The sequence below is a fragment of the Conger conger genome, chromosome 17, assembly GCF_963514075.1.
Source record: "Conger conger chromosome 17, fConCon1.1, whole genome shotgun sequence".
NCBI lineage: Eukaryota > Metazoa > Chordata > Actinopteri > Anguilliformes > Congridae > Conger > Conger conger.
This window is the reverse complement of record NC_083776.1, coordinates 31,617,046-31,644,108: the sequence shown is the minus strand read 5'-3', so window position 1 is coordinate 31,644,108 and position 27,063 is coordinate 31,617,046. Positions and strand designations below refer to the sequence as shown.

The following is a 27,063-nucleotide window of genomic DNA, read 5'->3' as shown; positions in this document are numbered from 1 at the left end:
CTTTCTTAAAATATGCTACTGCTGGTTTATTTTCGAAGAACAATAAGAACCCGGTGTTCTTTTTGATGGAACTTGTGTGACTACCAGTTACCACAGATCCACAGTCTCCACTGCTGTTCATCTTAAGTGCGGCAGTGTGAAGTTTCAGGGCAGCTCGCACTAATCAATTATGATGCAGAGATATACAGAGCAAATACAACTCGGATATGTGCATTTGGGAACATTATTGGGAAATGTCACAGTCTGCAGAATTTAAGGATAAGCCCCGCATGTGTCAGTGTTTGTACGTGATTTTGATTTAATGTGTTTTTGATAACCCTTCATGCTCAGATTGCAAGCCCACAAATTATTTTTTTTCTCATGGTTGATTCAATCATTCATTTTCATTGTTTATTTCTTATGTTTTTTATTTCCTTCCTGTTTTGCTTTTGAGATATGTGGATTATTTTGATATAGCTGAAGCAAAACACTTGATGTGACTTTGCCCTTTCTATGTAGAAGCAATGTAAATACTGTACAGTACATTTTTAATGGATATAGTTTGTTACAAATTGTGCTTTTGTTTTATACAGTTTTTTACAGCAATGATAAATGAGAAATTTCTGAAATGAATTTGTATTTATGAAATAAAAGGATAACTTGATAAAAATAATTGTTACATTTCTTTGCCTACACAGATTATTAGTTCAGTAATCAATTATTTTAGGAGCAATTTCGTAGTTGGAGTCCTTTGGAATTCATAAAATATTTTTTTCTAAAAATGACAAACTAGTACAACAGTAATATTTTTGGAAGTAAACCTGATCCACACCAGCTACGTGTAAAGAACTCTGCGGGGCACTTTTGCAAAACTTTAAATCACTTTTTAACATTTTATTAAAACAAATATCCCACTGATATTTGCTTTCTTCAGAACTTTCACAACACCGCAGAGATGAAAGTGGAATGATGCTTCAAGTAAGTTTGAATGTGGTGTGAAATATTTGTAAAAACTATTTACAAATGAATAATGATTCTAAGTGTGATTGACATATTTGGTAGACGAATGCTTAATTATAATGACTTTATCATAGTGTATAGCGATGAATAAGAATGTAAGAGAAACACGTTACGGAAATCAAATGTCATTATTGTGACAGATTGTTAAAAGGTAGTGTCAGTGAGTACTTTTTTTCATATCACCTTACAACTCCGAAACACAAGGTGGCATTACAGTTTCACAACTGTCAGACACAAATTTTACTCTGCATCCAATTTACTCTATGGCACTCGTGACTGCTGCTGTTTACAGGCCTGCTAAACGTGGTGGCAGTGTAGTTGACAGCAGCTAACCAAGAAGTCGAGAAATTTCTTTCCATATCGTTGCTAGGCGCCATAGCAGTTCATTTCATCCAGAACTTTCTGAACAATAAGTCCGCGGAAATTGCTCATGGCAAGCGAAAGGTATCTGTTCCAGGACGAAGTAAACATTGTTCAATAGCCTACAGTAATTTAACATTCTGGTTTATTAAACAGGCTCATCTTCATCGCTCGTTTATGTTAATGTTTTCTTTTCTTTTCTTTTAGGAGTTTCCCTGACAGCTTCATAGATGAGGACCCTAAGAAAGCTCTTGAGGTAACGTTAAACAAATCTAAATGTTATCTGTCTGATATTTACTGCCTTAGTCATCAGTTAGCGAGCTAATTTACCAAAATTAGATGGGCTATGTGAATTAGCGAACTCTAGCTTGCTACCTAGCTAATTCCGTGTTGGTTTCATTTCAGGAAATTGCCTTAGCTACTGAAAGCTAATGTTAGCCTAGTTAGTCTTGCTCTTAGGAGTCTTAGTCATGTGAACTATTACTGTTTATTTGGGAACTAAACAAGCTAGATAACTCAGCTAACTACGTGTTTTTGTAAGTTGATTTGGTTAGACAGCCACGTACTTGTTAGCTTTTAAAATGTAGTTTCATAGCTAGTCTGTTGGCGTAGCCTAACTGGGCTAGACTAGCTAAGTTAGCTAACTGGCTACCCAGCTAGCAAAACATTCGAACGGTTACTTCACGTTAGCTTGCAATGTGTTTTGTTAGCAAGTTTGCAATCAAAACATATTTAGTTAGCCAGTTAACTGGATAAATATGTAATTGATAATCCCACACTGTCTCGCCAAAAAGATGTGTCATGAAAAGGATGGTGTCCAGTCAGGTGTTACTTCTAGTTTCGTTTCATTAGCTAGCTAACGTTACCTTACTTAAGTTGTGGATTCGGCGTTACCTTTCACGAAGTCCGGTATTCTATCACAAACATTAACGTTAGATGGGTTGCTTGGCTAGCTGTTTTGCAAAGTAAGCGCAACTTAGTTTTTTTTTTTGTTGTAAAAACTGCTTTGTCAAATTTGTCGTATGTGATGGCAATCCTGTCTCCACTTTAGTAGACTATGCCATTGCCTTTTCTACGGTTTCATTATCTTGCGATTCCTACCAATGCTATTTTGCACAACAGTCCCAAATACATTCTGCTCTATATCCTAGGAGCTGAACGGGGCACTGGGACAGACGTCTGACAATGCGGAATGGCTGTGCCAGCGTGCATATGCGCATATTTTACTCAAGAACTACAGCAGTAAGTGCATTTTATCAGTAGACAGCAGTCTATTCACACTGTCCTTGGCTCTGCGGTCAGACCGAGTTTAGCCCTGGGATAAGTTAGTGTTCACACTTACACATTGTAAAGTGGACTAGCTGACCCTGCTTTGGTTGGCAGTAACTTTTCAAAGTTGACCCCAGAAATATCCCCAAGCACAGTGCTTGTGTGAACACAGGATGAGCTAGCATTTTGGCCAACCCTCCTTTTTTCATTCCTGCATAAATAATTTTAGTTCATGATTTTGTTCTTTTGTGTGTGGTCTTACTCAGTCATTAAATGATTATGGCCACAGTATTTCCCGGCTAGTATGTAAATGTACTGATCACTGTTTCATTACGATTAGTTAACCGGCCTATTAACGAGACTAGTCTGAGTCGAGGCAGGGTGATGGGGGCGGCCTGTAGCGGTTAGGGTAAATGACTGGGACACGCAAGGTTGGTGGCTCTAATCCCGGTGTAGCCACAATAAGATCTGCACAGCCGTTGGGCCCTTGAGTAAGGCCCTTAACCCTGCATTGCTCCAGGGGAGGATTGTCTCCTGCTTAGTCTAATCAACTGTACGTCGCTCTGGATAAGAGCATCTGCCAAATGCCAATAATGTAATGTTATGATGTTTAGTGAGAAGAGAAGCATTTCAATGTCAGGACTGTCAATGTCAGGGATGGCTACTCACTTCTTTATGCCATTTCTGGACTGTAGTTGCATTGTATTCAGAGAGGTTTGACTCCTACCCGACAACCTCCACAGAAGCCAATAGACTCTACCACCATTTGAGAGTTTCATGTCGAAGTATTGATATCCTCCTTAATCCCAAGAGCTGCAGAGACCCCTGTGGGATGCTTAAGCTCTAACGTAAAAATGTTATTTGTTTAATTGTATTGCTTTTCCAAATGGATATACAGCAGTTGTGACAACCATATGCCACCTGTTAATGAAACAGGCTTACACATTAAGAAAAATGTGGCATTTAATAGTTCTTAAATTGCTTCTGAACAGTAGTGTGTACATCGTAGCTGGTGTGGTGTTTGAAGTTCAATATACAGTACTGTTCAATGTCTTAATTCCCCTCCCGTACAATCCTTCCACCGGCCTTCTTGTTTTACTGCTGGACTGAAATGGCTTTACCCTCTGCATCCTGGTTCATTGTATCTGTATTACCGTGTCTGCATTATGTCTGTTTGGCTGGTTTTTGTGCAGGCGCTGTTGATGATGCTAAAAAAGCCCTGGTCCTCAGTCCCAGCTTTGCTCTTGCCTTCATGAGAACAGGGTGAGTAATGGCAGCTCCGGGCTCCTGTAGGGATTCCTATTAATTCGGCCTCAATGGTGCTGACTTTTTACATTATACTGACCGGTGTTAATATCTCGTGTGTGTGTGTGTGTGTGTGTGTGTGTGTGTGTGTGTGTGTGTGTGTGTGTGTGTGTGTGTGTGTGTGTGTGTGTGTGTGTGTGTGTGTGTGTGTGTGTGTGTGTGTGTGTGTGTGTGTGGGGTGGGGGCATATTAGACTTATTTGTTTATGTGCTTCCACCTCAAGCCATTTGTTTACATATTCTTCTGTCAGGTTGCCCTGGGCAACTGCAGTGTGGCAGTTCAGGGCTTTTGTGTCTAATCGGCTGCTGTCCTTTTGTCGAGCTGGTGCTTAGCAACCGTTCACTGGGCCGTAGTGGGACTGGACTGACTTCTGACCGGTAGAGGGGGATATTGGTGTAGTCTGCCTTTGTGCAGTTTTGAATTACATTATACCTAATTCAAATACGATAATTTACTGTAGCTAGTAAATAAATAATTTAAAAAGTTTCTGGAGTGTGCACTCACCCGTGAAGATGTGTGAACAGCCCCTGAGTGAATGCTGGCTCAGACGATAGCCACGGTGTCCTAGACTGTGTCCTACAGATGCCTTCTGCCTGCTGCTTTTTGTCACAGTCAAATTCTTAATTGATTAAAGCTTTTTGAAAGCAGGCGTTTAAGTGCTTCCACGAAATTGCCTTAAATTGGATTTGAACAAAACGGGTTTGGTTCACTAGGGGACTTGAGCACTGCAGGTACATGGGCGCACAAGTGTAATTGCATGAATTTTTATGATTATTTTCATTATTTTTCCCCGTCTATGAAAATCCGCAGGGATTATTGAATAGTCGGCAATTGTCATGCTTTTACAGGGCCCTTATAAGTGCGAGCTTTGCGAAGGAAAGTTGCCGGGCGAAGAGAAGGCTGGCAGTGGTGATTTGGCCAGTTTCGGCGTTGTGCGTGTAACGTGTAGAAAGGTGATCGGCGTTGGGGGGTACGGGCGTGCCTCCTGATGGATGATGGATGGAGCGGTCTAACGCGTGTCCCCGATACGTGGCGTGATGAGGAACGGATCCCTCCGCTCCTGTTTCCCCCCCAGACTGTGTGAGCGGGCACTCAGACGCCCCGTTCCTGCGGGAGTCCTCCGGCCTGTCGATATGTCTGTTTTAAGAGCCTTTCCCACCCAGCGCATTACAGAAACCTGAACGCATCGCTGCTCTTGATTGAGCCCATCGATCGGCGAGTCCATAAACGAGCGTTTGATTCTGCCGTTCGGACGCGGCGGCATTACGGTCCTTCTCTGCTCTGAGGTGGCGGGAACGCTCTGACGGTTCTGATTGGCTGAAGTGTTGGGGTCAGTGCAGGGGTCATGTATGAACTCGGTAGAGTAAAGGAACTGCAGCGTTGTCAGGGAAGAGCTCTTCACACACATCTCCCCACCCAGTCTGGAAAGCAGCTACAGAAGTAGTGCAGGAGTGTGCTTCATCAGCATTGAGAGTGCTGCAGCTGCATTGAGTTGAGAGTGCTGCAGCTGCATTGAGTTAAGTGCTGCAGCTGCATTGAGTTGAGAGTGCTGCAGCTGCATTGAGTTGAGAGTGCTGCAGCTGCATTGAGTTGAGAGTGCTGCAGCTGCATTGAGTTGAGAGTGCTGCAGCTGCATTGAGTTGAGAGTGCTGCAGCTGCATTGAGTTGAGAGTGCTGCAGCTGCATTGAGTTAAGTGCTGCAGTTTGCTGAGGCTAATGAATGAATCAGTTGGTTTTATATGAGATTGCTTCGGTAAGTGAGTTCAGAAGGAATTCAGAGCTAAAGACGAGTGTGTTGAGGATAGCATGCCTGGGGGTGTGCACAGGAAGTTGGGAAGGCCATGTCTGTACTGGTATAGGTACTATTTCACCCAATAATTACTTGTCAGCTGACAACGTATCGTTTCATAGTTGCAATCGCCTGCAGCACACTAGCCATGATTTGAGCTCTGGTGCCCTCCACATGATTGACCTGTGTTTGGCAGTGAAATGTTTTTGGATTTTTGTTGTGCGGAGTGTATCATACTGCGCGTGGTGTGGATGGCTGCTCTGAGAGATGGTGACGTGTGGATGGTGTCTCTTAATTGCTGGACCGAACTCTCCTTTTGACTGAGGGAGATGAGCTGCACAGACCGAGTGGCTGCCTTTGGGGAGGGTTTGGTGGCGATTCCATGGTCTCAACTTCAGGTCTCTCCCTCCTTCATTGTTAATTTAATATGCATATTGTCTGTTTTTGTGCAGAATTGCGGAGTACCATTTGGAAAACTTCCCATCGTCACACGAGGCCTTCGTCCAAGGGCAGAATGTGGACGGTAAGAGACGCAGGAAACAGGGTCCCTGTTTTGAGCTGCTGTGGTGAAGTTCTTCTGTGACCCGTTCCCCCTGTGACCCTGACCCGTCCTGTCCCCTGTGACCCCCCCCCCCCCCCCCCCCCGTGACCCATTCCCCCCCTCGACCCTGACCCGTTGCCCCCCATCACCCGTTCCCCTGTTCTTTCCTGCAGGAGCGGACGGAGCGTTTGCGGTCTGGATCAAGCGCTGTGAGGAGAGGATGGCATGTGAGTACCACTCTTCCCTTCCTCTGCCTGTCTGCTCTGTTACCCAGCATCCCCTGTGCTTACCCATCAGCACTGTGCACTGTCCCAGGAGAGCTCGGCCAGCCCTGACTGAAACGGAGAGTACTCGACTGTATTGGATTATATTGGAGTATAAAAATATGTTGAAAAATCTGGAAGCAGCAATTATTTATAATAAGGTATTGCAAAGAGTTTTTTTTCTGATCTTTATAATATATGTTATTCTACTATATAGCAGTGCAGTAGAGTTGAGTGCGCGTGTGTGTGTGTCTGTGTGTGTGTGTGTGTGTCTATGTGTGTGTGTGTGTGTGTCTGTGTGTCTGTGTCTGTGTCTGTGTGTCTGTGTGTCTGTGTGTCTGTGTGTGTGTGTGTGTGTGTGTGTGTGTGTGTGTGTGTGTGTGTGTGTGTGTGTGTGTGTCTGTGTGTCTGTGTGTCTGTGTGTGTGTGTGTGTGTGTGTGCAATCCTGGCAGCTCATATTCCCCGGTGAAATCTTTCACAAAAAGAAGAAAAACAATTCTGAATTTACATCAAAAAGGAAAAAAAAAACAACAACAATAAAATGCATTTAGGTCACTGTAGCAAACAATTTTTATCCTTCCTTTAAATTCTTTACCTTGCATTTTTCTTAGTTAAATACAATAACTATATTAAAAACATAGCTGTTACATTAGAAAGTTCTGGCAGAGTTTAAACGTAGTGCGTGGAACATTCCAGAATCCACCTCATTCTTATGGTTTATTGAGTACAATCCAACTGTGTTTCAGTGATAAAAAAACCAGACAATTTTATAAATTACCGCTCTGCGGATACTTCCTCCTGGGGGACAGATTGTTATTAAGTATGGTGCAGAAGGAGCAAACATTTCTCAACCGCCATTTATAAATCCTTGAGTGAGACATATTGTAAATGTGTGAAGCCTTTTCAAAACCTGCATAGCTTTTATTTATTGTGTTGTTCACTTATTATGCTGGAAATATGCAAATACAGATACGGACAGTCACATTTTGCATTATGAATAATGCTTTCTCCTCAATAATCCAAGGCCCAAGAGTCGTGATGTGGGCTGTGTTTGCCCCCGTGCTGCCAGTTGAATAGCCCCGATGTAAATAATGTACTTCAAATAATACCTACATGAGCAAGATGTGCATTCATGCAGTGTATACCCACTGTGTTATGATTTTCTCCATATATTCTTGGATGGCTGTCCATATTTCATTTCTGTAGACTAATGCCAGGTTGTGTTATTCACCATGGCCCCCTCTCAGTTTTCCGTGTCACCTCCTGATGCTTGTCCTGATTTCAAGGCTTTTATACACACGCAAACAAAAAGACACCCCCAAAATACTGTTATTAAATAAACATGCCGTTCATGTTTCATTCATAGGATACCGTTGTATGAATATGTTTATGTGGCCTGCTCAGGCTCAAAAGAGAAAAGTGAAAGCATTAGTCAAAGAACATTTTCGCTCGACGTCAAACGAATGCGAGACACTGCGAGTGATGAAGAATGCTTTTGTGGGCTCCGGTGCATATAACGTATATGCGCGTGGGAGTGGAAGGGCACGTGCGTATTGTGTGCGTAAGTTGTGAGAAAGTGAAGCGGGGGGGGGGGGGGGTGAAGTCAGAAAGTAGTCACTCAGTCCTGTCTGCTGGTGGAGGAGCCTCGGTCTCCTGGAAGGAGTGTGACGTTAGAGACGACAGTGATGAGCACGGAGCGCAGATATAATCCGCCGTCGTGTGTGCGTCTCTTCTTAACTATGACACACAAACGTCCCGCGCTTGGGGACTCGGGGGCCCAGAGGAACGGGTGACACGCGCGGAGATGACAGGGGTTCGCGCGGCTGCCTCCCAGGCACGAATCAATGCTGAGCCGAGGAAGGGGCGGAACATTCCGGAAGAAACGGAAGAATGGAAAGGTCCCCCGAAACGTGAACATAATGAGTTTCACATTTTGTGTGGCCCGCCTCTTTTTACAAATGTAGCGTAGCGTAGCGTACCATGTGTTCAAATACGGAATTCAACATTTCCAAATAAATGCGTCTTGTGCATTCTTTAAACTAACTGGTGTGAAAATCGACGACGGGGCTGTCAAACTCAAATCCTGGAGGGCCACATTGTCTGCAGGTATTTCTGAGTTTCTTTCAGGCCTTGAAAATGAGGCGTGGGGATTCTTTAGCCGATCACACTAGTGCTGAAACACACCGTATGCCAACAGACACTGCTGCCCACCTGGAATGTATTCTGACACCTGGGGCCTATAGACTGTAGGTTTGCTTAATATTATATACAGGGCTTTCTATACACGTTATTTTTTTACATCTCGTAGCTTACTGCCTCTAGAAGCTGTTTTGGATCTGCGGCTCTAACACAGCTAAAGCACCATCTTGGCTCTAACACAGCTAAGGCACCATCTTGGCTCTAACACAGCTAAGGCACCATCTTAGCTCTAACAGAGCTAAGGCACCATCTTGTCTCTAACACAGCTAAGGCACCATCTTGGCTCTAACACAGCTAAGGCACCATCTTGGCTTTAACACAGCTAAGGCACCATCTTGGCTTTAACACAGCTAAGGCACCATCTTGGCTCTAACACAGCTAAGGCACCATCTTGGCTCTAACACAGCTAAGGCACCATCTTGGCTCTAACACAGCTAAGGCACCATCTTGGCTCTAACACAGCTAAGGCACCATCTTGGCTCTGCCGAATATTACCAACAGTTCCATTTTGGCGGGGACATTGTGCATTTGTGATAAAAGGGCCCATGTTTTATCTGTTGATGAATTACGAGTACACAGTGAAGGACAAGGTAGACAACTGTAAGATGTGGGCGCTAGGTGGCGCTCTTCTGAATGGGCTGACTGGTTAATGTAATGAATGCGATACCCCGGGGTCCTGCATCGGAGGCAGCTTCGCCAGTTTACTCACACCAGGCGCTGCACCCGCCGGGCAGAAACAGCCAATCAGATGAGGAACGTGCTGCTCGTTCCCCGCATTAGCATCCCTTTGATGCTGTTAAAAATATTAGCGTCTGCACGGGAAGCCTGATTGGCTGCCACTCGCCCCCTTCCAGGGCTTTCAGTTCTAGGTGACGCCATAACACGGATCAAAACCAGTTATGCAGAGATTTATGCATAAATAAATATTTTTCTGCACGTATATATATATAAATGTTTGGTCTCCTGCTGGCCATGTTCCTGTTTTGAAAATATTTAATAATGTATGAGACCTAACAGCTAACTGCTAAAAATCATTGATGTCTTTAGTGCACTACATTATTTATTTTTCGCGTGGAGACTTGGGCTGTTTAGATTTACCCGGGCCTGGCAGGCAGGAAGGCGTAGGAATGCTCTCAGCTGATTCCCGTGCGGAGGGACTCGGGTGGGAAAGTTGTTCCTGTATCGTTAGCCCTTTAATGTAGTTTAACTCGACTCCCACACAAAGAGAATTTCATTTCACGCACGGAGCAAATCCATCATCCGTTAACTCTTTCAGACGCCGTTATTCTATTTTATCTTATTGCCAATTTTAGGAAAGGAAAGTTCTGTTGAAAGTTCTCGCTGAGCTGCGGGAGTGTTTTTCTTTTACTGGAATTTAAAGAGCTGAATTATGTGAAGTGTGTTCAACCCAGGTCGAGCTGCGTTACGGAGTAATTATTTTAGCCTGTGGGCTGTGCGGGGCAGCCAGTAGGGGGCAGCATTCTGCTTTTTAAGGAGGCAGAAGTCCCTCATTCGATCTGTGTCCAGGTTAAGTGACATTTCTTAAGACTAAGACCAGAGTCTCCTGTTCCCTACAGGGGTCACAAAGATGAATTTCTGGGTCTTGGGGGCAGCAAATGTCTCCTGACTGTATTGGTGCATTAATGATACTACTCTTGCATGGCCAGCAGGGGGCAGCTCAGTCAGGGAAATGGCTATTGACAGTGCTGCTTTGCTTTTGGAATATGTCTGATGGAGAGGAATGTGATTTAGACGAGGTGCAGAAGTGCTTATGTTTGTGTTTCAGGGAGGCAAACGGCAGCTATTGTAATGCTTTATTTGCTTCAGGTATGTGAGCCCAACAGCGCTGGCTGGTTAAATAATTGCTGCGTTTTATAATTGCAGGTATTCCAAGATCTTTTTTACAGACCTGACATGACCCAGATGACCCTGACTTGAACCAATCATTGTTGAGCCAATCATTCTTTAGTGTCTAGCATTGGTGTAGTTTCTAGGTCATTTATACTCACATAACCATTGATAGCATTGTGAGATTCAGAGAAAGCACTTATTTTATTAGAAATCGCTCCTAGGGTCATATTATATTATTGGCTTATGTGGCAAAAACTGGCTGCTAAGTTCAGGTCTACCCATTCAGCATTCAGTGGTCATATTCACAATATGATATTCTTCCTTCGCTTTCAGTATGGTTTTCAAGAGTCTCCTGTGCTAAATGGAGTCATTGGTGAAGATTGAAAGTTGTGACTGGACAAAGCATTTCATTTTTTCTAGAAAGAGGTTACTTACAGTATAAGGGCTTGTTGTGCTTTAAGTTGTGCGGCTGTGACATTAGCTCATTGTTTAGGTGATTGTGTTCTCATGTACTTTACTTACACTGTTAATTGTGTTATTTCTGCAGTGGGGAGTCACAATGGAACATCACACACGGTGAGCATTCATTCATTCATTCATTCATTCATTTGTTAGTTTGTACACAAAAGTATTCCTATACGGTCAAAGTAGCCCTGGTAATCACTCTAGAAATAAACCCCTGAGATGCATACTTATGAGATGCATATTTATCCTTAAGAATGGATTGTGATGTCATGGTGAAAAGATGAGATTTGAGAGCAAGCCCACATGTCACACTGCATTGTGGGACCTCGATCTCTGGCTCAAAGCGATGTGCTGGGATTTTGATGCCACTCAGGGATATAATATTTTTATTGAGTGATTCACGGTCGATCCTTGATCATCTAGTTCTACCTTCTTGTATAGAAACCGGAAACCTGCTCTATAAGCTGATGGTGATCATTTTGTCACCGTCATAATGGCAAAGAAACTGGGATTTTACAGTGGAGCAACTAGTTTCCAGTGCGTTAACGTGAATGTGGAAAATGAACAAAAGGATTTGTCCTCTCTTTCCTCAGCTTTCAGCCACACAGTGGTGCTGTTCCACTGCTGTGCATTGCACAGTTTGGGCCAGTGAAAGCATCAGACACTCTATTGCACCCACCTCCGAATTAAAGGGATAGTTGACTGTCTACAGTGTTTTATTGCATCATTTCACATTTGACTCTTGTTTTCGATTGACCAGGACATTTTTGAGTGCGATGAAGAATATTTTTGATACTGATGTTTCCAACAACCTATTTGCTTTAGAATGGCTAGGATGGAGACGTTGACTGGTTCGTGATTTTATGCAATTTAATTGCATAACATTAATGCAATTCAGGTAGCTCCAGAGTAGCTTGTACAAGATTTTAATGATTCTAGTGGCTAAATGTTTGAGCACTTCAATTCTATAGCATTTATTCGCAATTATAAAGGGTGAAAATGAGCTGGCATGTCCAGCGAAGGCAAGAATGTCTTGTTGGCCTGCCCTTTCAGTTCCTAAGTGGAGCACGCTCTTCACTCCCAGGGTTAAGGACCCGAGAGGCAAGGCTTAGATGCAGCTGGCCTGGCCACGGGGTGGCTACCACACTGCCCGTGCCTACCGTTAACCTAGCTCCAGACACACTGACAGTAAAGCCACAGTTACGCGCGACTAGTTTCAGGCCATGTCGTTGAACGTTACTTATTGGAGCCCGAATCCTTGGATGGGGGTTCGCAGCAGATGGAGGCTGAACGGTTGAAGGCGAGCTGGCGTTCTTGCGTCCCTTTAAGAACAGCTAGCCGTGTTTTAAATCCATCACCTGGCGTTGTCTAAGGGCAGTTGAAGGTGAAGTTTCCCTGCAGGTTGGAGTCGCACACGCGGGATCCACTGTCGCCCCTGTGCGGCTGTCACTGCTCTGAGGCACCTCTCCTGCGTGAAGCTCTGTCGCTACACTCCTCTCCTCGAGCACAGCTCAGGCTGCCCGCGTCGACGGAAACGGCCCCAACGCTCATCATTGTATTTTATTTTATACCACTTCTATTTGGAATGGCCCATCAGTGTATGATCACTGGACTGGGCTATGGATTCGGGAGGAGGCTGACGGGGGCGCTCTTCCCTGAAGCGCACGATGCCGGGCTCACCCAGCCTCCCTCCGCAGGGGCACGTTTAGTGTGCAGGATAACGGGAGAAGTTCCACACTCCCCGCTAAATGTGTAAAAAATGAAGAATCGGGTAATATACACACGTACAGTCTCTGGGGACATAACACCGCTGTACGAGCTGCTTCTGAGTTACGTCACGTGTGTTTTCTCACTTTAAACCCATAACAGCCATAGTGAAGCTGCCAAGTCCTGTGAATCTTTTCTGTAAAAAAAAATAACAACCTTCATTTCACACACAAACTGTCTGGACCAATGGAAGACATGCACTAAAACTGAAAGAATATGAAACACTGAATTTGAACTGTCCCTGCTTGGTATTCCACAAGTTCCCAGTAGATGATTTATAATTATAGGTTAAATAGATATTATTAAATTATTTTTTAATCTTCTGATGTCTAATTGTTCCCAATTCTTCCAGCAGGAGACGGCGCCGCAGGTAAAGTAAGTATCGCCAAACGGCCGATAACGGTCCTGTCTGTGTGTGTGTGTGTGTGTGTGTGTGTGTGTGTGTGTGTGTGTGTGTACACTGTTGATTGTCTACTGTGTGTGTGTACTGTGTGTGTACTGTGTGTGTACTGTGTGTGTGTGTGTGTGTGTGTGTGTGTGTGTGTGTGTGTGTTTGTGTGTTTGTGTGTGTGCACTGTGTGTTGTCTGTCGGTGTGTGTGTGTGTGTGTGTGTGTGTGTGCGCACTGTGTTCTGTCTGTCTGTGCATCTGCACGTCTGTATGCCTGTGTGTGTGTGTATGCATGTGTGTGTGTGTATGCGTGTGTGCATGCATACACACTGTGTGTTTTGTCTCTGTATTTGAGCTGCATTCTCTGGGTGTAGCGGCTCCTCAGTCTGCTGCTGCTTATTGTACTCAGGGGACCAGGCTGCTGACAAACGGCTCCGTCTCTAAAATGGTGATTTGCGGTTTTCCTGGAGACTGACACCAGCAAACCCCACCGTCTGATTCTCTGCTTTCAGGCACGACTGGTACCAAACAGAATCCCATGTCATCGTCACGGTGATGGTGAAGAATGTGAAGAAGGAGGAAGTCAGCGTCAAGTTTGAAGAGAAAGAGGTTGGTAGCAGCAGACCTTCTCTCCCCTCTCTCTGTCTCTCCCCCCCTCTCCCCTCTCTCTTCTCTGTCTCTCTCCTGCCATCCATCTCTCTCCCTCTCCCATCTCTTCTCTCCCTCTCCCCTCTCATCTTGTCTCTCTCCCCTGCCCCTCTCTCTTCTCGCCCCCTTCTCTCCCTCTCTCCCTCTCTTCTCCCCTCCCTCGCTCCCTCCCCCTCCCTCTCTCTCTCTCTCTCTCTCTCTCTCGCTCTCCCTCTCCCCCTCTCTCGATGTACTCTGTGATCAAACGCAGGCCTACAGTAGCTCAGTCTCTGGGCCCTGGTTCCCCAGGCAGGCAGGCAGTAATTAAAGGCTGTGCGAGGGCTTTAGCAGCAGGGCTCCAGGTGAAGTCCCCTTTTAAACACACACGCCTTCTCTGCCCTGACGGGTGCTAATCTCTCCCCGGCCTTGTGATGGGCCACGCTTACCCTCACGCTAACACACCCAAACATATAGTGAACACCCTCCACGTGCTAACACACCCAAACATATAGTGAACACCCTCCACGTGCTAACACACCCAAACATATAGTGAACACCCTCCACATGCTAACACACCCAAACATATAGTGAACACCCTCCACGTGCTAACACACCCAAACATATAGTGAACACCCTCCACATGCTAACACACCCAAACATATAGTGAACACCCTCCACGTGCTAACACACCCAGACATATAGTGAACACCCTCCACGTGCTAACACACCCAAACATATAGTGAACACCCTGCCCGTGCTAACACACCCAAACATATAGTGAACACCCTCCACGTGCTAACACACCCAGACATATAGTGAACACCCTCCACGTGCTAACACACCCAAACATATAGTGAATGCCCTCCACATGCTAACACACCCAGACATATAGTGAACACCCTCCACGTGCTAACACACCCAAACATATAGTGAACACCCTCCACGTGCTAACACACCCAAACATATAGTGAACACCCTCCACGTGCTAACACACCCAAACATATAGTGAACACCCTCCACGTGCTAACACACCCAGACATATAGTGAATGCCCTCTACGTGCTAACACACCCAAACATATAGTGAATGCCCTCCACGTGTTAACACACCCAGACATACAGTGAAGGCCCTGCATGCGCAAGGACCACTGAATCTGGCAAATCACGAAAAAAAATTAAACTCTCCAAAATAAAAAAAATAAAAAAATCAAAGTGTGTGAAACGGTGTTTGATCTGTTTTGTTAATTAATTAAAATTTTCAGTTCTGTATATTAAGTTGGTGCAAATGAGATGGAAATGAGATAAAATATTAATTTGAGTATCAGGGGAATCTGCCTGGAGGGGGTTTCCAGGCTCCAGCCTGGCCCAAACGGCCCTCCGTATGCCAGCTGTGTGCATTGGCGCTGTGGCGGGGCGGGAGGGGAGACTCCCTCAGACTGAGCGCTGCAGGGCGGGGGGCTGGGGGGTGTGGGGGGGGCCTTCCTGTCCCCCCGGGGACCTCCTGCTCCTGCTAAACCGCACACGGTCTCCTCTCCTCCCTCTGCAGTCTGTCTGTCTGCTCATTCTGCCCCTGTACACGCTTTCCTACCGCCCTGCTCCTCAAATCACGGTCCTCCAGGGCCGACCGCTGCCTTTACCTGGAAGTCGGGGGTGAAGGCAGTCTGGCCAAGGGGTAGCACTAATTGTTCAGTTAATTACCTGGGAGGAAAGGGAACCAGGGCTCCATTTTAGTATCTCTGCTGTACCAGTATCAGTCACCAGTATCTGCTGTAGACCCCTCTGTCTACTTCACTCTGAAAGCATTAGGACTGTTCCAGGATCAGTCAGTGCTGCTGTAGACCCCACTGTCTACTTCACTCTGAAAGCATTAGGACTGTTCTAGGATCAGTCAGTGCTACTGTAGACCCCTCTGTTTACTTCTCTCTGAAAGCATTAGGACTGTTCCAGGATCAGTCAGTGCTGCTGTAGACCCCTCTGTCTACTTCTCTCTGAAAGCATTAGGACTGTTAGGACCAGGATCAGTCAGTGCTGCTGTGGACCTCTGAGACTGCATGACTCTGAAAGCATTAGAGCTGTTCCAGGATCAGTCTGGTTTGCTCTCCTCAGCTCTCGGCCGCGGTGAAGCTGCCGTCGGGAGAAGACTGGCACCTGAAGATCCCCCTCCTGCATCCAGTGGTCGCCCAACAGAGCACCTTCAAAGTCCTCTCCACCAAGGTGAGTACACACTCACCGCAAAACCCTTCAGATCTTCAAACCCTACACCCCTGCTAGCTCTCTCTCTTCTCCCCCCACCCCTCTGCGTAGCACCTTCCCCCAGTAGTGAAACCTGCATGTACTGCCCCCTCATTGGTGGACTAACCCTTCCCTATGCGATCAGACCTAATGCACCCTCCCACCCCTTATGTACTAATTAAATGGGTTTCTTTGCTAACATTTTTTCTAAGGAGTACTACACTCCTATGCTTAACAATACACCGATATATACCACATCTACAAATTGGGATGCATGAGCACTAGCATGCATCACTAGCAAATGCTCCTAAAATGGTGGCACTGTAGAGCGCTATGCATGTAGAATTGGCACTGTGGGTCATGGGCTGTGTAGTGACCCTTTACTAGCACTAGGGTATCCTAGGCTTTACTAGGGGGTCCACTCCTCACTATGCTGTAAGCCATAGGGCTGGCACCAATGCTCATTAATGAGGTAAATGTACTTATGTTACTATCGTATTGTAAATCACTCCGGTTAAAAACGTCTGCTACTAATGTAATGTAATGTACTCATAAACTACTGCAAACCACAGTCTGCGCGCACACACACCTTCACTTCAGCGCTGTTTACTCTGTGTTGAGGTTCTCTCTGATGAGACGTCACAGAGCGTGGGGCATCCCTGCTCCCGCCCCGTCGTGGCAGGTGAGCAGCGGCTGGCCAGTCTGACCGGAATGGAGCGCTGCGTGACTGCACAAAAGAGAGATACCCGCCGTTTGGGGAAAAAAATCAGTGTATTTATCGGCGAGCGGAGCTGGACGTGGCGGAATGTTTACCAGCAATTTGCGGCGTAAGTGATTGGGAATGACGAGGGCAGGACTCGCGGAATGGAGCTAGCGAGCGGTTAATTAGCCGGGCGTTTGGGTCCTGCATGTTGAGCAGGAGAGAGAGAGAGAGGGGGGGGGGGAGAGAGGAGGAGGAGAAGGGCTTGCTCACTGCCTGGGGCTGTTCACATCAGAGGGAGAGAGGGAGAGGAAGCGAGGGATGGAGTTGGAGAGAGAGGGAGAGAGAGAGTGTGATGGGGAGAGATAGAGAAGGAGAGTGTGATGGGGAGGGATAGAGAGGGAGTGAGAGAGAGGGGGATGGATAGAGATAGAGGGATAGAGGGAGAGAGCTGTTGGATGGATATAGTGTTAGAGAGAGGAGAGGGGGGGTGAGAGATCGAGGGAGAGAGGGGGATGGATAGAGGGATGGAGAGAGGAGAGGAGAGAGAGAGAGGAGAGGGAGGGGGAGGGGGATGGATAGAGTGATAGAGAGGGACGGAGAGAGGAGAGAGAGAGAGAGGGATAGAGAGGAGAGGGAGGGGGAGAGAGAGAGAGGGGGATGGATAGAGTGATAGAGAGAGGAGAGGGAGGGGGAGAGAGAGGGAGAGAGAGGGGGATGGATAGAGTGTTAGAGAGAGGAGAGGGAGGGGGAGAGAGAGAGAGAAGGAGAGTGTGATGGGGAGGGATAGAGAGGGAGTGAGAGAGAGGGGGATGGATAGAGATAGAGGGAGAGAGAGGGGGATGGATAGAGTGTTAGAGAGAGGAGAGGGAGGGGGAGAGAGAGAGAGGGAGAGAGAGGGGGATGGATAGAGTGATAGAGAGGGACGGAGAGAGGAGAGAGAGGGGTAGAGAGGAGAGGGAGGGGGAGAGAGTCAGACCGTTGGGCTGAGCAGCGAGGGGGTCACTCAAGCATGGTATTAAAAAGCATTTAATCTGTAGCGTAGCGGCGCTGGCTGCTGGGGAGGGCAGCGCTTCAGCACAAATGGGTCTGAGGTGGAGGAGCAGGGAAGGTGTGCGAGTGCTCTCTTGCAGAAAAGAAAGCGAATGAGCGGGTTTTCAAGGTTTCCCTCGTTCCCTTTGCGCCGTTCGGGGGCTGAAGGGCAGACCGTGGCAGATGCCAGTGTGCAGTCTGGGGGGGGGGTGGTCACATGGTGGAGCAGTCATCATCTAAAGCCGTGCTCAACGCCAGTCCTCCAGGGCTGCTGTGTGCCATCGATTTCGCTCCAGCTAATTATCCTAGATTCATATTTAAAACAGCTGCACCAGTGCTGGTTCACTGTGTGTGGGACCACAGTAAAACATTTCCACCAAGGATGTGTGTGCGGTCTGTCGCTGCATCAGGATTGGATCAAAGTCTTCAATCATATGAGGGATTGGCCTGGTTACGGGCTGCAGGTGCTATGAAATCCCCAAACATCTCCACCCTGGTGGTGCACTCCTGGAGTGTTTTACTGAAGTGTGTGAAGGCTCAGTGACCCAGCAGGTGTGTTGAGAGGGAACCCCCCCCATAGCTGAGTGAGAATGTTCGTAGTCAAATCCCTGGTGTGCGTTTGGACCCAGTTTCTCCTGTGCCTGGTGCCATTGACGGATACCTGAGCAGGTCAGCCACACGCACACGCGTACACGCACGCGCGTACACGCACGCACACACGCACGCACACAGAGGCTTACCTGTATGCTCTTGCAGTGCTGTTCTCATTGGTTGCAAGAGTGAGAGGAAATAGTATGTGTCCAAAGGGCAATGCATACGACACGCAAATGCACAGGACCAACCATCATGGTGTATCTGCTGCCCCTGCCTGCAGCACGTGGTACTGCACCTGCCATTAGTGCTGTCAGTCTGGAGGGGGAGCTCCTGTGGGCTTTGCTCATGCATTGAGTGCATTAGCATGTAGCAGTGAGTGTAGGAGTGTGCGTTAGTGTGCAGAAGTGAGTGTAGGAGTGTGCGTTAGCGTACAGCAGTGAGTAGGAGTGTGTGTTAGCATGTAGCAGTGTGTTAGCATGTAGCAGTGAGTGTAGGAATGTGTGTTAGCATGAAGCAGTGAGTGTAGGAATGTGTGTTAGCATGAAGCAGTGAGTGTAGGAATGTGTGTTAGCATGAAGCAGTGAGTGTAGGAATGTGTGTTAGCATGAAGCAGTGAGTGTAGGAATGTGTGTTAACATGTAGCTGTGAGTGTAGGAGTGAATGAGTGTTAGCATGTAGCTGTGAGTGTAGGAGTATGTGTTAGCATGTAGCAGTGCGTGTAGGAGTGAGTGAGTGTTAGCATGTGGCTGTGACTGTAGGAGTGAGTGAGTGTTAGCATGTAGCTGTGAGTGTAGGAGTGTTAGCGTGCAGCAGTCAGTGTAGGAGTGTGTGCGTTAGCGTGTAGGAGTGTGCGTTAGCGTGCTGCAGTGCGTGTAGGTGTGTGCGTTAGAGTGTAGCAGACGTAAAGGCATGTGGGGCACACCCTCCTCCGCGCGTCTCTCTGCCTCTCTCTCTCCGTGGCGGTGCACGGCAGCGCGGAGCGAGGGATGGAGCCGAGGGGTCACTTCTCACAAAGACCCGCTTGTTCTGCGGCCCGCCGGGCTCCCAGGGTAAGGCTGGCTCTGGAGCGCAGGCCCACACAAAGCCTGTTCAGTCTCCCACGCCGGGGCCTCGTCTCCCCCTCTGCCCCTCCTCCTCTCCCCCATCGCCCCTTCAGGGGAGCCTTCAACAGGGATGCGTTTCACTGGGAGGAAGGGAGAGGGATGGGCGGGGAGCAGAATAAAAGTTGTTTTTAGAGCAGTACCCTGTCGGTCTCCAGAGCAGGAGTGGAGTGGTTGGGACTGGATTCATTTTCTCAGAACGCATTTCTGCTGCTGTCAGGGTGTAAAGCCTTTTCTTCTGAGACATGGAACTTTTTTATTCTTGAATTTTCGCACCTTTATTTCTCGTTTCCCCCTCCCCCATGTTCTCGTTCATGTAATTGGGGGTGAGGGGGGGGGGGGGGGGTTCAACCAATAGACGACTCTGAATGTCAAAATGCCACTTCAGTCAATCTAAAAGTTGAAATCTGGAGAAGTAGCATTGCATGACTTCCTTTTTTAATGTCAGACCTGACAGACGCAGGCCTTTGAAATGCTGGCATTGACGTGTGTGTGTGTGTGTGTGTGTGTGTGTGTGTGTGTGTGTGTGTGTGTGTGTGTGTGTGTGTGTGTGTGTGTGTGTGTGTGTGTGTGTGTGTGTGTGTGTGTGTGTGTGTGTGTGTGTGTGTGTGAATAGTGAGGACAGCATCAGGTCTGTTCTGTTCAGCGACCCACTTATTTTGCCCAAACGTAAGGTACAAAGGCATCGAGTATATTTGGCCAGTATTCATCATATTTTATCCTGCATTAGACTCTACTGATATTAGAAGACCCTTAGTTTCAGAATGCTGTTGTTTTTAATCTTTGGGTACTTTTTCGACCAGGACCCGAGAAGTGACTGCCTGTAAAAGACGGACAGGCGAGGGAAAACGCGACCTTGTTCCAACGGTTTATTTAATGCTTTAATGAAAAACTGTAATGATGCCTTGACTTGATTCGACGGAAGAAAAAGAAAAAATGAGCGGCCTGATATTGACTTGTTCTTATGCATTCTCGCAATCAATGTAATGACACATGTCTGCTGGCGCTGGATAATTGGATGGTAACCTTGGGAGCCTGCAGTAACGTCCTTACCAGAGACCTGAGTTCTGTCAGTCTTCCCTCAGGCTGGGCTTTGCTGGCCAGCCGGCCGCCCCAGCTCTCCACATAGCCCACACCCAGGAGCGGCCCGCCTCTTCTGTCCCCCCCTGATGTTGGGACGACCTCCCTCTGTTCCCTCAGGAGGGCACAGTCACTCGAGTGTTAAATAAGTGATGACCTAACCTATTAGCACGCTTCCACCACGGCGCTGACTCCATCATTACTCTACTCCAGTGTTGGGTTTTCAGGCCATGAATGTTCACTGCAGTGACGGTGGCCCCTGTGGTGAAAGAGCGTCCGCTGATGGCTTAATTGTGAATTGATTGGGGGGAGGAGCAAGCCACATTTGTACCCCCAAAACCTGGGCCGCACCCACACCCAGACCATGGGCAGCATCGGGCCACTCCCAAACCTTCCTTTTTCAGGACCAATTACATTCACGTGAGCACATCCCAATCTTAATTCACTGCTTCAAGAAAGTAATATATTGCGACTCATTGTTTTGCAGCACACATCTGGTATGCGCTCTTACTAATTCTGTACATGCGTGCTGTAAGTCATGCCCTCAGGCGTGAAATATGCACCAGCGCTGGAGGGACGGGTCTCAGGCACGACGTTATGACGATGAGCGTCTCAAACGCGCATATATATTTTAACTGATGGGAATTGAATAAAGTCCCGCATCGGTGTATAATCTGTAAAGGATTAAGGTCTAATCCCTGCAGAGCAGTGTGGGGAATGTGAAGGAGGGGAGGAGCGCAGGGTACGTGCGCAGGGCGCTGTCGTGGGCCTGTAGCGCGAGGCCTGTCGCTGCGGCGGCGTGCTGGCGGGCTGATGGGCCCCGCGATGGCGTGGCTGACAGGCGCCCGCGCCTCTGATGGGACTCCCCTCGCAGATTTAGCGCGCTTCAGGGCACGCGGGTCCCCTCCGCCAGCCAGCCGTCACCAGGTCCTGGATATGTCACGCCTGTCACCTCCCTTTAAGCGCATCTGCCAGCGCGGGAGGCAGATTAATATTATATAGCCTCCGGAAGCGCCGCGTCCCGTCTTATCAGCCTGCCCGTACCGCGCGCACAGCTGCCCACCCCTACCCCCAACAAAATGTACGCTTAAAAAATAAACAACAATCACTCAGCCCGCGGACCAGGAAACTTGAGGGTTATTATTTTTTAAAATTTATATTCTGGCTGTAACATACCTCCAAGTAAGGTTTCGAGAGACCAACAAATCATCTCTGTAATTTCACCCAGGGACTACGTGGGAAATTGGGCGCTCATCCCAACCAGACTTATGATTTGATGTCTCTTTTTATAGATACTTTTTTTGGAGTTTGACCAGCTCTTCTGTAGGAATTTACTCCCACTCCCGTCCCCCCAAACCCCCCCCTGCCCCCCCTACAAACCCTCCAGCCGCCCCCCCCCCCCCCCTTCCCCCCATAACATAAAACAAAATGACTTTTGCACTACACTGAGAGCCGGTTTAGAGCCAGAGAGATGTTATAAATTAGGTATTCCTTCTGGAGATATGGTGAAGGTGTGTTTTTATTCTCTCTGAACAGCCAGAGCGTTGACACCCTGTGATTTCTGGTCTGTGCATCGCTGCACTCGTCTGAGGCCAGCGCTTCACCCTCCCGCCCCGTTTCTTAAAAAACGCCCGCGCGCACGTTGCCCGGGGCGACGGGCCCGGTCCGCCAGGATGCTGCAGTGGCGGGTCTCTCCCGTGCCCTTGAGAGGGTGTGAGACGGCGAGGCACCCAATGAGAGGGTGAAGGAGTGCGAGAGGGGGGAACCGAAACGTGAGCCGTGTGCGAAAGAGAGCTCCCCCGAGCTGACCTTTTGACCTCCGCGCCTGTGCATTGTTCTTCCTCCCGCAGGTGGAGATTAAGATGAAGAAGACTGAGGCTCTGCGGTGGGAGAAGCTGGAAGGGGAGGGGACTCTGCCCAACGTCAAGCACTTCACCCCGAGTCAGTACCTCCCACCCGGGACCACACCTCTCACCCTCTCACCCCATAAAACTACAGCCCTTCCTGTCTCAAAGACACAGACTTACACAAGAGCCCTTCCTGTCTCAAAGACACAGACTTACACAAGAGCCCTTCCTGTCTTAAAGACACACTTACACAACAGCCCTTCCTGTCTTAAAGACAGACTTACACAAGAGCCCTTCCTGTCTTAAAGACACAGACTTACACAAGAGCCCTTCCTGTCTTAAAGACACAGACTTACACAAGAGCCCTTCCTGTCTTAAAGACACAGACTCACTCAAGAGCCCTCACTCTCACAAAGACTTTCACGCCTACTTTGTTGCTGATCAAACTTTTTTTCTTGGTTCTTCTTAGTTTGGTTCATTTTGACAGATATGAAAGCTCCACTTGCACTGAGTTGCAACAAGTGAACCGTAGTTCACTAAAAAGCAGTGGTCTCGGTCCTGTTCCAAGTGAACCCACGTAGGCTGTGAATTGTGGGTACGGTGAATATTATAAAAGGAAGGAAAACAAACAAAGCTCCATTTTATCTGTGACAAACTGGAGCAAAGAGCAGTGTTCACGGGTGTACTCGGAGTGAAGAGGAGATCAAGTGGCTTTTAGGAATATGGGCTGACGATTACATAAGGCAGCAGTTGGAGAAAAGCCATTAAATACTGATACGTTTATGATATTTAGAAACTGAGCCAGAGGGGATTCGATGGAACTGGTAAATGATGCCACATAATTCAATTGAATTGATTAGCGCATCAGAATTACAACAGCGCCCACCCCTTCTTGGCTATTAGCGCATATCATGGGCCCATTTCACGGGTCTAAGCCAAAGTCTGGATTCTGAACGAGGGCAACATCCCAGCTTGCCTCCGCCTTCTTCGCTGTGTCTTTATGGCAGCATGTCTGTGTTTCTGCCGAATATGTAAGGGATAATGCCCTGTGAACTAGTCAGTTATGAGGAAGTCATTGTCTGACAGGGTGGTTCTGAGGCCCGTTTACCACCCTGATGGGCAATTATTTACTCATAACTGACTTGTTCATTGGGTATTATCCTGCTTATACCATGGCTCACTTGCCAAAGTAATGCAGTTATGGACAATTTATTTTTAGTTTAAAATCAAATGTATTAATTGAAATGCAATGTAAACAGGAGAAAAAAAAATGTTCACGCAAATATTTGGTGTTCGACCAGTATGTGCTCCTTGTAGCCCTAAAGATGCCAGATTAAAAGCAAAGCATTGGTGACACAGTGCATTCAACATTATTTTACAATCGCTTATAATCACAATCATTGTCGTCTTTACAAGTTTGTGCACTTTAATCATTTTAATGTGAAGCCAACCAAGCTAAATTAAAAATACACAGTTTAACAATTAACCAAACTCTAAACTCTAGTGTGGGACTAGGTGTCAACTGTCTTAGACTTACACAGAGCCCTCACCGTTTCATGGACTTGAACTTACACAGCCCACACTGTGAAACACTTTTACACGGCACTAAAAGTGGTGGTAAAATCATTTGTATTGTAGTGCATGAATGCTCTATTCAAGGCCATGAGCTGCATGGTATTTCTTCAGGCCAGATTTCAGGGGGAAAAAAGAGAAAGAAATAATTGGATTCAACTAGTGTGTAGCGAAATCTCCAAAACTCATTATCGGTTCTTTGGAATAGTTTTGATTAATATTTAATCTGCCTGTGTTCAAAATGTTCCAAATGCAAAGTGTCGTTACCAGTCCTAAGAATGAGAGAGAGACTGAGACAGAGAGTGTAAGAAAGCCAAACAGACTGAGGGAGAGAGACTACTGTACTGAGCCGGTTTTTGGGGTGTTTGTGTTTCTCGTGTCTCCAGACCAGTACCCCTCGTCCTCCCATTGCACGCGGAACTGGGACAAGGTTGTGGGCGACATCAAGGAGGAGGAGAAGAACGAGAAGCTGGAGGGAGACGCGGCCCTCAACAAGCTGTTCCAGCAGATCTACTCGGACGGCTCGGACGAAGTCAAGCGCGCCATGAACAAGTCCTTTGTAAGTGTTTGGGGGGGGTGGGGGTGGGAATGTTGTGGTAGCTGCTTGCGGTTAGTTTCCCGGCTTCCTACAGCTGCTGACTTACAGCCCGTCTGCTCTGCGCTAGCCTCTTTATTAATTATTTTATCGCCTTCCTTTCAGAGTTTGAAATTTATGCTACGAGAAGCATGGCTGCAGGGGCGTCCCGGTTTATTCAGAACAGGCCGGTGTGTGGAGCTTTTGTTTTAGCTAGGACTCTCGTGGCACTCAATCAAGTCCTTGATCAGTTGAACGTGCAGGGCTGGGCCGGAATAAAAACCCTGCATCCATGCTGCTTCCATTTTGGATAAGATGGGGAAACCCCTGGATTTACTGCCCGGGTTGTGTTTTACCATCCCTTACTCTGGCTCATGGCGTTATATCATCGCCCGGGTAACAATGCAGGGACAGTGGAATGCGGTTGTATTTGCCTTGTGCAGAACCCAGTGGGGTGAGGGTGGTGGTGGGTGGTTCAGACCATGGTAGCAGTGGATCAGGGAGATGAGCAAAAACAGGCTGTGCTTTGTGAGCTTAAGAGCGCCCCCTGCTGGCCAGCCTTTGTCATCGCAGGCTGTCATCGGTTATGAGTGTGATGAGCTGTGGTGGCGCAGCAGGCTAAGATGCAGCGGACTTGCGGTTGCAGTTCGTTACAGTTGCACACCGAGGACCGGGGTTCGATTCCCGGTCCTGCCAAAAAGGCGAGTTTGGCCTAAATGGCTCGCTGCTCCAGGGGAGGGACTTGGCAGGGTTAGTGGGATCGCCGCATACAGCACCCTGGGCGCCTCGGAGTAACGGTCTAATTGAGACGAGACGGCTTGGAGAAGGCCGCAAGATCCTACTGGGCCACTGAGGGACGGGGTCGTAAGGCGGTGTATCCTCAGCTCGCACTAATTGGATCAGATAGGCTATAATTGGCTACCAAATTGGGAGAAAAAAGGGACAAATTGGAAAAAATTCTTAAAAGAGGAGTGAGTGCCCCGTCTTCCAGGCCACACAAGGTGAAACCAGGCTGCTCGCTGAAAGATAAAGCCCTGCTTTCGCCTTCCGGACTGGCTCCCAGAACAAATCCTTAGAGTCTCTCAGGAAATTACCAGCACGTGTACTTGGGATATGCCCGAGCTAAGGCCGTTGTGGGTCTCTTGCGTCGACCACGTACAGACATCTCGCCGATGGTTGACGGACAGTCACCGGGCGGACGGCGTGCGCTTGACGGACATCCGGTCGGGACGGGCGAGGCGTGGTTGGCGGGAGGTTGACGGGCCTTCGATGGCCGCCTGTTTGTGCTCGTAGATGGAGTCTGGCGGGACGGTCCTGAGCACGAACTGGATGGACGTGGGCAAGAGGACGGTGGAGGTGAGCCCTCCGGACGACGGCGAGTTTAAGAAGTTCTGAGGCCTCGGCACGCCCCGGGAGGTTGGATGTCTAGTGTCTGTGCACTCCTCAGTATCCATCCGCCCGCAGCCCGTCTGCTTTAGAACACACACCCCTGCATGTGCCGTGCGTTCGGACGTCTTTACGAACAAGGAAGGGCAGGAGACCATTGGGCCAATTTCTAAAGGAATTTATTTGTAAATTTAAACAGATCTATAACCGTAAAGAAAGTTAACCTTTTATTTGCACACCTTTTGTAAAATAAAAATAAAAATCCCAACAGGAACACGTCAAAAAAACAAAAAACATAGAAAGTATTTTCACTTTACTTTTGGTCAGAAATGACATGCACTAATGGGGCATTTTCCGTCATCCGTGTTGTGTGTGCGCGCAAAAGGTTAGCCTTTCTTCAAAACCTATTCAAACAAAACAATGTAAATAAAAAATTTCATTGGAGTGAACGTCTGGGCTACTTTGAGTTTCTTTGTTTGGCGCTCCTCGGCGAGGGTGTGGAAACGCGCGGTCATCGCCCTCGTCTTCACAAACATACAGCTGTCTCGGTTTCTACCGCTGGGTCGGGAAAGGGCACGCATTACATTCGCCACAAACGCATCAACCTGTGTGACGTTGTGAAGTGTTTCATTCGTGCCCCACGCTGGTCTTTCTCGTTGATTTAGCGGGCTTGTGGCCCTGGTTAAAGTGGACCGTGCCCTCCACCTTCTCCCTTGCAGCCTCTATCCTGACGTGAATAAAAGCACTGAGAAGATTAACATTGCGTGGAGCTAACATTCTCTTGGGCCGGCTGTTAAAACCGTAAATCACATTTATTAACCAGTTCATAAGCTTGTAAATACCTTTAGGATGCCTTAATTTATTGCTATATGCTCTCAATCTTACAGTGCATTAAAGCATTTTTAAAAAAAAGTCAGAAAATGATCATGCACGATTGATTATAAACGTATTGCTATACATACATGTCTGTGTAGTTTGTCTTTGTTCTTTTTTAAATCTTTGTTTTAAAAATGCTGTCACGTAAAAGAAGAAAGCACTATAATCTATGAATTTGAGAGATCAATAATAGTGATGGGGTTTATTAGTATATTAAAGCTTCATAGTTTTTTATATATATATACAG

General features: G+C 47.3%; 1 protein-coding gene across 2 annotated transcripts; it reads left to right on the top strand.

The window, feature by feature from the left end:
• The first annotated feature begins 1,255 nt into the window (after positions 1-1,255).
• Positions 1,256-26,389, top strand: sugt1 (SGT1 homolog, MIS12 kinetochore complex assembly cochaperone). Of its 2 annotated transcripts, none has more exons than XM_061225795.1 (13): positions 1,256-1,443; positions 1,567-1,615; positions 2,511-2,601; positions 3,822-3,891; positions 6,175-6,245; positions 6,437-6,490; positions 11,125-11,153; positions 13,165-13,184; positions 13,711-13,807; positions 15,930-16,037; positions 22,412-22,502; positions 24,367-24,539; positions 25,848-26,389. In XM_061225795.1, exons 1-13 carry the CDS (start codon positions 1,430-1,432, stop codon positions 25,947-25,949), a joined length of 969 nt encoding a protein of 322 aa, XP_061081779.1. In that variant the 5' UTR covers positions 1,256-1,429; the 3' UTR covers positions 25,950-26,389. The 2 variants fall into 2 exon arrangements, with proteins under 2 accessions (XP_061081779.1, XP_061081778.1); XM_061225794.1 differs by having other exon boundaries at positions 13,162-13,184.
• Positions 26,390-27,063: the final 674 nt, after the last annotated feature.